The 11787-nt window shown below is 34.2% G+C and overlaps 1 protein-coding gene across 3 annotated transcripts; it reads left to right on the top strand.

Annotated features, from left to right (window-relative positions):
* The first annotated feature begins 664 nt into the window (after positions 1-664).
* Positions 665-3801, top strand: LOC107898483 (uncharacterized). 3 transcript variants are annotated; one of them, XM_016823942.2, is made up of 6 exons: positions 665-905; positions 999-1060; positions 1224-1289; positions 1914-1997; positions 3006-3087; positions 3625-3801. In XM_016823942.2, the coding sequence occupies exons 1-6, from the start codon at positions 824-826 to the stop codon at positions 3672-3674; spliced, it is 426 nt and encodes a 141-aa protein (XP_016679431.2). In that variant the 5' UTR covers positions 665-823; the 3' UTR covers positions 3675-3801. The 3 variants fall into 3 exon arrangements, 2 of the variants coding, with proteins under 2 accessions (XP_016679431.2, XP_016679432.2); XR_005912174.1 differs by lacking the exon at positions 1914-1997 and adding an exon at positions 1388-1437 and having other exon boundaries at positions 721-905; XM_016823943.2 differs by lacking the exon at positions 1914-1997 and having other exon boundaries at positions 719-905.
* The last annotated feature ends 7986 nt before the right edge of the window (positions 3802-11787 follow it).

Raw genomic sequence — 11787 nt, 5'->3', positions numbered from 1 at the left:
CAATAGCGGCGCCGCAAAAAATAAATCAATTTATAAAAAATTAAAATAAAAATTTTTTAGCATAGCAAAACGGCGTCATTTTGTTCCAAATGAAAATTTTTTGCAGCGTTTTTTTGGAAAACGCCGCTAAAGGTGAGCAATAGCGGCGTTTTTTTATAAAAACGCCGCAAAAAATAAATCAATTTATTAAAAAAATAAAATAAAAAATTTTAAGCATAGCAAAACGGCGTCAATTTGTTCAAAATAAAATAGCTTTAAAAACGCCGCAAAAAATAAATCAATATATAAAAAATAGATAAAAAATTTTTAGAATAGCAAAACGGCGTCATTTCGTTCAAAATGAAAAAATTTTGCGGCGTTTAAAAGCGGCAAAAAAAACAATTTATAAAAAATTAAAATAAAAAAATTTTAGCATAGAAAAACGGCATCATTTTGTTCCAAATGAAAAATTTTATAAAAAACGCCGCAAAAAATAAATCAATTTATTAAAAAATAAAATAAAAAATTTTAAGCATAACAAAACGGTATCATTTTGTTTAAAGTGAAATAGTGGCGGTTTTAAAAAAAACGCTGCAAAAATAAATCAATTTATAAAAAACAAAATAAAAAAAATTAAAATAGTAAAACGGCGTTATTTTGTTCAAAATGAAAAATCTACAAAAACGCCACAAAAAAAATTTCACTTTAAAAAAAATTAGCGCCATTGTATAAAAATTCCCCCCTCGGAAATCCCCAACTTTCCCCCCTAAAATTCCTAATCTCAACTTTCCCCCTCCGAAACTTTTTCTTGTTCCTTACTAATGCAACATATTCTGTTTTTTATATGATTACTTTTTTCGAAAACACTGTCATGGCTATGCAAACCGGAGTAGGTTTGTCGAAGATCTTGATCTTAGCCGGCGCCGGTACCGTTCCAACTGAATTTCTTACTTCAATTCTTCTTTTTTATTTTTCTTACTGTTTTAATTTTGACTTCAACTTGTTAATTTCGTTTTCAGGTTATACGGGTACTGTCCTCCTGAAAAACGGTAAATTATCGGACATATTAGGCGAATTGCAGGTTAGTTTTGATCGTTTTGTTTGTTTTGATTTGCTAGTTTCTCCCTGCCGTATGATTCAAATATTTTTCCTTTGGATTTTGTGTTGATTGACTAGGTTTCTACTTTTCATTCTTTTTCGTTTATTAATTTTAGCTTTTAACTCCTTTTTTCCTGATTTGGCAGTCACTGCTGAAGGGACTCAAAAAATCGGGGGAGCAAGCTGATGATTCAGATGCACTTCTAGCTCAGGTATATGAGGAAATAGAGCTTAAAGTTTAAATCTTTTGGTTGTAATATTGATCTTTTTCTATCAATTTGTATATGCGTCGTTTGTCAACGGAGAGCAGGCAACTGGCATCAGCACGGCAGATAACTGTTCTGAATGGGGATTCTGGCGGTATTTTCTTAATTATATTTGCTTAAATAGTAGTTCTTTTAGGCGCATATATGTGAAACCAGTTTATAATTGCATTAACGGGATTAGATGAACCATTTTCTAAGTGGATTTGCTTTGGTTGTATTAGTAATACAGAGACCTCGCAGGTAATTTAACCAAATAATTTAACCAAAAAGCAATTTAAGTATTTGAATTTTGGTTCTCAAAAGAAAAAAAAATAGTGATTTTAATGTTAATGGAGTGTTTTACATAGTAAATAGTTAATAAAAATAAGCATAGATTCTGTGTTTTGTTTTAATGTTAATGGAGTGTTTTTAAGAAAACAATTTCAGTTGGTTCACTTTCATATATAAGTCAGTTTCTAAATTACATTCTTTCTCTTCCAGTTTAATTGCTGCACGGCAAGATCAACTTAGTTCAGTCTGCTATAAGCGTATTTTATCTTTTTGTTACTAATGATGTTGCTCTTGTGACAGGAAAAGTATGTATTCAAACACACCCGGCCAAAAAGACCAAAATCACTTAGAATTTATGAGTCACATGTTGGAATGAGTAGCCCAGTATGCATCTCCCTTTCCTTGGCATGTAGCAAATTGTTAGTCAACTCTTCCACAAGTTCAGTTGCATATGGTTTTTCTAATTGTGAAGGAGGATCATAATAAGTTCTATAAAATCTTCATTCAATGCTATAATATGTGGGATCTTATTTTATATTCTATTTCTTTCTAGACTTGTTAGAATAAATCTTCCTCCTAGGCATTAGGACTGAAAGTAAAGCAGTAGTTTTTTAATAAAATACATTTTACAGGAGAAGTTTTCTTTACATGTGCAGTCTTCTATTCGTGCATTAGGTGATTGTTGTGCATTTTAATTTCCTAACTATGAGTAGTTGATATTTAAGTTTGTGATAATCACACTAGATCTTTCTTTATACTAGTTTTGGTGGTGATGGCATTTCTTAATAAGCAGAGAATATTTCTAAAGTTTAGGTTTTAGCTTCGGTGACATTTTCAAGAATTAACCTTGAAGCTTTGTTTTAGCTACTAGTTAGTTCTCCTGCAATTTCTTCGAGTTTTCTTGATGATGGATTGAAAAAGATACGAAACATTGCAAAATTTGTTTGTTCTCAAATGTTCGCCTCTATTCTGTTCTTTGCAAGTGATGACTGCTGCGTTGTGTTTAATGTTTGTATCTTAAGACTGATCATTAGGATAGCATGGCTCTGAATGGAATTGAGGCTGGTTATTTTGAGCTATAGATCTAGTTGCCTTATTTACTCTTCTTTCAACAGTGTGCGGAGAGGTTACCTGCTCGGATGACTAGTTAGATCAGATAGCTTTCTTGATTTTTACTTAAACAACATTGTGAAGTTGATTGTTCTGGCAATTATCATCTTTGAAATCGACGGCAAGGATTTACATTAGTTAAAAAAGCAAACCTATTTGTCATTCACCATTTGAGCCTTGCATCATTTTTGATCTTTCCTTTTATTTTTTATTTTTTAGTTTTTATCTATATTGATTTTTGGGCAGCTATAATAGAAACTCCTCTTCTTTTTTTCCTGGCAGGGATTAGGACCTTATTCAACCAACATAAAAAAAGTTGAAAAGGAGATCAAGGAGATGGCAAAGAAAGTAAACGATTTATGTGGTATGTGTTTCTACTTTTTCTAGTGCTTATGTTTACAAATCCATTTGCTGGCTTTATTTTTCTGTTTTCACTTATTATTTGGAGTTAGACATAGGATTGTGTTTAGGCATATATTTTGGCTTGTTTTTTTATGTTTTTCTTTACAGCATCTTGAATGCAATAAGATACATTTCTATGTACTATATGCATCTTTGCCCGAAAAGAAAAAAAAGGGGGGGGTCTATAAATGTTTATATTTCCATGTAATAATCTGCGCAAACGGTTAATGTAGATCAAGCGTAAGCTAGCTGCCTGGGAAATATACAACCTTCTTGTCTCTAAATTCCATAATTTGCAGTATCTAACCAGTTTTGAATTGGAAATGCTTCCCTAATGCCATTGGCACATTTGTACAATCTCTCTACCTTTCGTTCTGCTTTCTCTCTATAGCATTAGGTGTTATTGTCACACTAAGCTATTTCTTAATGAATAGCTTGTTTAAAGATTTTGGCTTCCTCCCTTCCAGTTGTAAATATTATTTCTTAATTGTTGCTTTAGGTACTAAGGTATCTTCTTTCAAATGCAAGATGGTGGCTGGAGGAGTATAAGTTTGATGGGTACAGATTTGATGGTGTGACTTCAATGATGTACAAGATTTTCTTGATTAAGTAAATGTATTATATCTTTTATTACCAAGATTTACTTGATTAAGAAAATGCATTTTATGTTTTATTATCTTGCATATGTATTATTTATTTTAGTTTTGATTCTAAATTTTTATTTTTACTTAAGAGTTCTAACTTTTGGATTTTAATTGTGTTATTAATTTATTATTTTAAATTTTAAATTTAAATTCATTAATATTTAGTTTTAAAGTTAAAATTTTCGTAGAAAATTTCATTTAAATAATATTTTTTATTTATCCTTAAAACATAATATAATATTTATCATAGAAATAAATATTATTTAAAAAAATATTTTTTAAAGATATGTTTTTAGCGGCGTTTGTGTAAAAAGTGCCGCTAAAGGTCTTGATCTATAGCGGCGTTTGTAGAGAAAGCGCCGCTAAAGGTCTTGAGCTATAACGGCGTTTGTGTGGAAAGCGCCGCTAAGGTTATTGATCTATAGCGGTGTTTGTGTGAAAAGTGCCGCTAAAGGTATTGATCTATTGCGGCATTTGTGGAAAAATCGCCGCTAAAGGTCCTGATCTATAGCGGCGTTTATGGAAAAAGCGCCACTAAAGATCATGATCTATAGCGGCGTTTATAGAAATAAACGCCGCAAACGTTTGCGGCGATTGCAACAGTGGCATTTTTTGCGGCGCTTTTAAAAACGCCGCAAATACTTTTAGCGGCGCTTTAAAGGCATAAAAAAACGCCGCTAAAAACCTGTTTTAGTGTAGTGAGATCAAGAAAGACAAGAAATCAACCTTAATCGGGGAAAAGAGAAGATTGAGGATTAAATTGAAAAATCTTTACATTTTGTATCGAGGTAAGTTGTATGTAATTAATACATTGTTATAATTATTTTTGTTATATTTCATGACAATATACGTGAAAGGATCGATATTATAATGTGTTTTGGACAAATTGTAAATATATTTGGAAAGTAAGAATCTTTGTGAAACTGTCGTAATAGTAAAAAATTTGAGTAAGGATGAACACGTGTGTAGTACTGTGTGAAGGCTACTACGTGTATTGATAAATAATGGTCACATGTGTAGTACTAAGTGAAGGCTACTATGTGTACCGAAAAGTTTTGAGCACGTGTGTAGTACTGTGTGAAAGCTACTACGTGTATCGGTAAACTATGGTTACATATGTGGTACTAAGTGAAGGCTACTATGGATACCGGAAAGCTTTGGTCACGTATGTAGTACTATGTGAAGGCTATTACGTGAGCCGTAAAACTTGATCACGTGTGTAGTACTATGTGAAGGCTACTACGTGAACTGTAAAACTGATCATGTGTGTAGTATTATGTGGAGGCTACTACGTGTATCGAATGATAAAAATAATATGAGTAGTATTGTGTGAAAAGCTCCGAATATTATTTTTTTATACCATCATGATGATGAAATATGAGTATGTGATCAAAATGTGATAAGTTGTGAAAAGTGATTGAAGTGATGAAGTTTGTGTTGTGTTATAAAATAAATGGTTATAGTGCTATGTGAATAAGGAATGTTGGAATAGAACAAATTTGGACAGTGACGGTGATGTTAGTTTGAAAAATCACCAAAAATTAGAGAAATTGAGTTAGAGGTTGAATAATAAATGAAACTGAAGCTTAATGAGTCTATTTTCATATGGAAGAAACAGAGTAAGCAAACGAGTTGTATATTTTAGGATATTTGAATTTTATTGAGACAGGGGTGGATTGATTTCGAAATCCCCTGTTCCAAATTTGGAAAATCACCAAAAATTGTACAAAAATAATTAGGGCTTGAAATTTACATTCTTTAATTCCTTAATGAGTCTATTTTTAATAGAAATAAATGAGAACATTTTTTTAATTTTTTACAAAGAGTTAAATAAATTTTAGTATGGAGAGGTCAAAACTGTCAGGCAGTGAAATAGGGGACGGTTTAAAGAATAAACTGTACTAATTGGCTGAACCAAAAATTCTGAAAATTTTATGGTGGAAAGGTATATAAGTCTATTTTCAGGAAAAATTTACGGATCTTAATTTTGAGTTCCGTAGCTCCAGATAAAAATAATTTTGGAACTATGACACAGAAAAACAGTTTGCTGGAAATTGAATAAATGATAGATTTATGTGTGATAGAAATTTTATTATATATGATATTATTCTAGAAATTTATTTATCGATTACATACATACTTTATAAGCTAAAATCTTACTCCTCTTTATTTTTCTTTTGTTTTATAGTGATATTAATTAGCTCGGGAATTGGACGGAGTCAGGACATCATCCTCACTATCATCATCATCATCTTTTGGGTATTTTTCAACCAATACTTTTGAAAAATGGCATGTATAGATGATTTTATGTAATGTGGTATAAATATGTATATATATAGTATTGTTTGGTTAAATACGTTGGAGTTTATTAATGGATAAATTATGTCTGAATATATATAACTGTAATTGGTTGGAAATATTGAAGTTGATTTAAATTGTCTTTGGAAATCTGCAGGGGGTTTTATGTAAAAATAAACAGAAATGCTGCCGAAATTTTTACAAAAAAAAATTTAAGTGTTTGAGTTCTAGTAATACCTCATACTCTGTTTCGGTATAGAACACGGTAAGGGGTGTTACATTTTAGTGGTATCAGAGCTATGGTTTAGCCGGTTCTCGGATTAGTATAATGTGTGTAAAATTCTATCTATACATGCCATATAAATATTGTGATAGTGAGATGATTTCTGAAAATTTTAAATTTTGTTTTATATAGTAAATGGATCCTGACCGAAGTGTGGCAGATAATATTGAAAGTAACGCGTCGGCTCCCGCACAAGGGACCGCGCATGAAGAATGTAGACATGAGACACATAGTCAGGATGAGACTCGTGAAGCTTTCTTTCGAATGATGAGTAATTGGTATACATAATTTTTTCGTGCAAATCCAAATGTTCAACCCCCTCCACCTCCTCTTATTCCTCAACCGGTTCCCACAGCTCCACAAAATGTTGACTTGGTAAGATCAAGTAGGCCTCCCGTTGACAAAATTCGAAAGCATGGAGCTGAAGATTTCAGAGCTAATATAGATGATGACCCACAGAAGGTAGAATTTTGGCTTGAAAATTCCATTCGGGTATTTGATGAATTGTCTTGTACTCCCGAAAAATGTTTAAAGTGTGCAATATCTTTGTTAAAAGATTCAGCGTATCGTTGGTGGAAAACATTGGTATCTGTGGTTCCGAAAGAAAGGGTTACGTGGGAATTCTTCCAGGATGAAATCAGAAAAAAAATACATAAGCCAACGGTTCATCGATCAAAAACGCAAGGAATTTCTCGAGCTGAAGCAAGGCCGAATGTCTGTGGCTGAGTATGAAAGAGAGTTTGTTAGATTGAGTAAATATGCTCAAGAATGTGTACCCACCGAAGCTGTTATGTGTAAAAGGTTTGAAGATGGTTTAAATGAAGACATTAGAATATTTGTTGAGATGTTGGAACTGAAGTAATTTGTAGTATTGGTTGATCGAGCTTGTAAGGTTGGAGAATTGAATAAAGAAAAGAGAAAAGCTGCGATGGAGGCTCGAGATACAAGAAAGTGGCCTATGAGTAAACCATTTCAAACTCAGTCAAAGAAGTCTAAAGAGATGAATCCTAGAGTGACAGCTTCAACTGGATATCCACGTTGAGACCTGAGAAAATTGTATTTGGGTTCCGAAGCTCAAGCTACATCAGTATCAAGTGTGGGTAGTATGAAGCCTAGTAGACCGGAGTGTCAGCATTGTGGAAGACAACATCCTGGTGAATGCTGGTTAATTAGCCGGGCTTGTTTCAAGTGTGGTTCTCAACAACATTATATTAAAGATTGCCCTGAGAAAATTGAAGAAGAAAAATTTCAGAATGGTAGATTGAGTGATACTGTCAGCAGAGGTAGACCGTCGAGAAACATCGGAACTAGAGATAGTGGTAAAAGTGGAATGAAGGGTACAGCTGCAAAATCAGAACCTCAAACACCTGCTAGAGCTTATGCCATACGTGCTCGTTAGGATGCATCATCTCCCGATGTGATTACTGGTACATTTTCTCTTTATGATATTGATGTTATTTCTTTGATTGACCCTGGGTCTACTTATTCATATGTATATGTGAATTTAGTATCTAATAAAAATTTTCCTGTTGAAAACTCTGAATTTATGGTAAAATTATCAAACCCTTTAGGCAAATATGTTTTAGTTGATAAGGTTTGCAAGAATTGTCCTTTGACGATTCAAGGTTTCTGTTTCTCGGCTAATCTGATGCTCTTACCATTTGATGAGTTCGATGTTATCTTGGGGATGGATTGGTTGATTTTGCATGATGCCAAGGTAAATTGTAGACAGAAAATCCTTGAATTGAAATGTGGAAATGGTGAAACTCTTCGGGTTGAAGCGGAGGAGCCGAATAAACTGTCTAGGGTGATTTCGTATATGTCTGCTCAGAAGTATATGAGAAAAGGATGTGAAGCTTATCTTGCTTATGTGTTGAATACCAGTATAACTGGGTCGAAGCTTGAATCAGTGCCGGTAGTCTCTGAATTTCCAGATGTATTTCCAGAGGAATTGCTTAGGTTACCTCCGATTAGAGAAGTTGAGTTCGCTATTGATTTATTACCTGGTACTGCACCGATTTCTATTGCTCCATATCGGATGGCTCCGACTGAATTGAAAGAATTAAAGGCTCAGTTGCAAGAATTGACGGATAAAGGATTTGTGAGATCGAGTTTTTCTCCTTGGGATGCTCCTATATTATTTGTGAAAAAGAAAGATGGTTCTATGAGACTTTGTATTGATTACCGTTAGCTCAACAAAGTGACAATAAAGAACAAGTATCCCTTGCTGAGAATTGATGATTTGTTTGACCAACTAAAAGGAGCGACAGTGTTTTCAAACATTGATTTTAGATCCGGTTATTATCAGTTGAGAGTTAGGGAGTCAGATGTACCAAAGACTGCTTTCAGAACGAGGTACGGACACTACGAATTTTTGGTAATGCCTTTTGGTTTAACTAATGCTCCGGCTATTTTTATGGATTTGATGAATCGAATTTTCCGGCCGTATCTAGATAAGTTTGTGGTGGTGTTCATAGATGATATTTTAATTTATTCTCGGGATGAATCCGAGCATGCAGAACATTTGAGAACTGTATTACAGATTCTGAGGGAGAAGAAATTGTATGCTAAATTCAGCAAAAGTGAGTTTTGGCTTCGTGAAGTTGGAATCTTGGGACATATAGTTTCAAGTGACGATATTCGGGTTGATCCAAACAAAGTTTCAGCAATTGTTGATTGGGAACCACCAAAGAATGTATCCAAAGTTAGAATCTTTCTGGGCTTAGCCGGGTATTACAGACGCTTTGTTAAGAGATTCTCGATGATTGCTTTTCCTATGACCAAGTTATTGCAAAAGAATGTCAAGTTTGAATGGACCGATAAATGTCAACAAAGTTTTGAGAAATTGAAGGCTTTATTGACTGAGGCACCAGTGTTGGTACAACCCGAGTCAGGGAAGGAGTTTGTAGTTTACAGTGATGCATCATTGAATGGTCTTGGATGTGTGTTAATGCAAGGGGGCAAAGTAATAGCTTATGCTTCGAAACAGTTGAAACCGCATGAGAATAATTATCCAACGCATGATTTAGTGTTGGCTGCCATTGTTTTTGCTTTGAAAATTTGGCGCCATTACTTGTATGGTGAGAAGTGCCGAATCTTCACTGATCATAAGAGCTTGAAGTATTTAATGAATAAAAAAGACTTGAATTTGCGACAACTAAGATGGCTTGAGCTAATAAAAGATTATGAGCTAGTGATTGATTATCATCCCGGAAAAGCTAATGTGGTTGCTGATGCCTTGAGTAGAAAATCTTTATTTGCTTTGAGAGCTATGAATACGAGATTAAATTTATCTGATGTTGGTTCAATTTTGGCTGAATTGAGGGCTAGACCGTTATTTCTTTAGCAAATTCAGGAAGCTCAAAAGAATGACAGTAAATTGCAAGCCAGGAAGGCTCAGTGCGAAGCAGGTGTTAACCCTGATTTTCGAATTAGATCAGATGATTGTCTGATGTTCCGGGACAGGGTATGTATACCGAGAAATGATGAGTTAATTTTGACCATTTTATGTGAGGCACACAGTGGTGATTTGCAGTTCACTCAGGTAGTGTGAAAATGTATAATGATTTGAAGAAATTGTATTGGTGGTCGGGCATGAAAAAGGATATCTCTGAATTTGTATCAAAGTGTTTAATTTGCCAACAAGTAAAAGCTGAGCATCAAGTACCATCGGGTTTACTCCAACCGGTAATGATTCCAGAGTGGAAATGAGACAGCATCACGATGGATTTTGTGACAGGATTACCTCTGACTCCAAGGAAGAAGGATGTTATTTGGGTGATCGTTGATAGATTGCCAAAGTCAGCTCATTTTATACCGGTACGCATAGATTACTCACTTGACAGGTTGGCAGAGCTATATATTGCTGAAATTGTTAGATTGCACGGGGTGCCCAAGTCCATTATATCGAATAGAGATCCGAGTTTTACTTCGAGGTTTTGGATAAAGTTGCAAGAGGCCCTGGGTACAAAATTGAACTTTAGTACTACATTCCATCCGCAAACTGACGGACAATCTGAAAGAGTGATTCAAGTTCTTGAAGACATGCTCCGGTGCTGTATTCTAGAATTTGAAGGCAGTTGGGAGAAATATATACCATTGGTTGAATTTGCTTACAACAATAGTTATCAGTCGAGTATACGAATGGCACCGTACGAAGCATTATATGGACATAAGTGTAGAACACCTTTGTATTGGACTGAGCTTAGTGAGAATCAGATTCACGGAGTTGATTTGGTGAAAGAAACTAAAGAAAAGGTGAAAGTAATTCATGACTGCTTAAAGGCTACTTCAGATCAACAAAAGTCGTATGCGGATTTAAAGAGAAAAGAAATTGAGTTTCAAGTGGGTGATAAAGTGTTCTTAAAAGTATCTCCGTGGAAGAAGATTTTGAGATTTAGCCGTAAAGGCAAATTGAGTCCACGTTTTATTGGACCGTATGAAGTTATTGAAAGGATTGGACCCGTAGCTTATCGGTTAGCCTTGCCAGCAGAGTTGGAAAGAATACATAATGTATTTCACATATCGATGTTGCGACGCTATCGTTCAGATCCTTCACATATAGTTTCTCCTACAGACATTGAATTTCAACCAGATATGACTTATGAGGAGGAGCCAATAAAGATTTTAGCTCGAGAGGTCAAACAATTAAGGAATAAGAGTGTAGCTTTAGTAAAAGTGTTGTGGAAAAAACATGGGATGGAAGAGGCTACGTGGGAACCAGAAGAAGCTATGAGGAAACAGTACCCAAACCTCTTTTTTGGTAAGATTTTCGAGGACGAAAATCCCTAAGGGGGAGAATTGTAACAGCCTGATTCTGGGCCTAGTCGGAACAGTGGTTTCGAAACCACAAATCTGACAAGGGAAAATATGGTTATTATTATATTTTTATGGTTTACAATTCCACGGAAAAATTTCGTAAAAATTTCGTTCGAATATTTCAACGTTTGGGCACTCAATTTAGTTAAAAGGACTAAATTGTAAAAAAGTTCAAAAGTTGAGTTTTACATGTTAGAAGTGTCTAATTGTTATAAAATTATAAATTGGAGGTCCTTATGTAGTAATTAGACTATTAGTTAATTGATGGAAAAAAAATAGACATAAGAAATGGATGAAATAGATTTTTTTAAATAGGGGTATTTTGGTCATTTGGTTATAAAAAGAATAAAAAGGGAAAAAGATGACAAAAACCATCATCTTCTCAATAGTGAACGAAATCAGCAAGGGGGAATCCATATTTAGGGTTTTCAAGCTTCCAAGATCCATAGTAAGTGATTCCAAGCCCCGTTTTTAATGTTCTTCGCATTTTTGGAATCCTCGTAGTTCGGTTTAGCTTATTTTATCAATAATTCATGTTAGGGTTCATATTTGGAAAAATACCCATAGGTGAAATGTGTTTATTTTGCTGTTTTATGGTGGAATATGAAGCTAGAATTTA

Source organism: Gossypium hirsutum, chromosome D04 (assembly GCF_007990345.1).
Source record: "Gossypium hirsutum isolate 1008001.06 chromosome D04, Gossypium_hirsutum_v2.1, whole genome shotgun sequence".
Lineage (NCBI taxonomy): Eukaryota > Viridiplantae > Streptophyta > Magnoliopsida > Malvales > Malvaceae > Gossypium > Gossypium hirsutum.
Note: the sequence above shows the minus strand (reverse complement) of the source record. Positions and strands in the feature narration are given on the sequence as shown.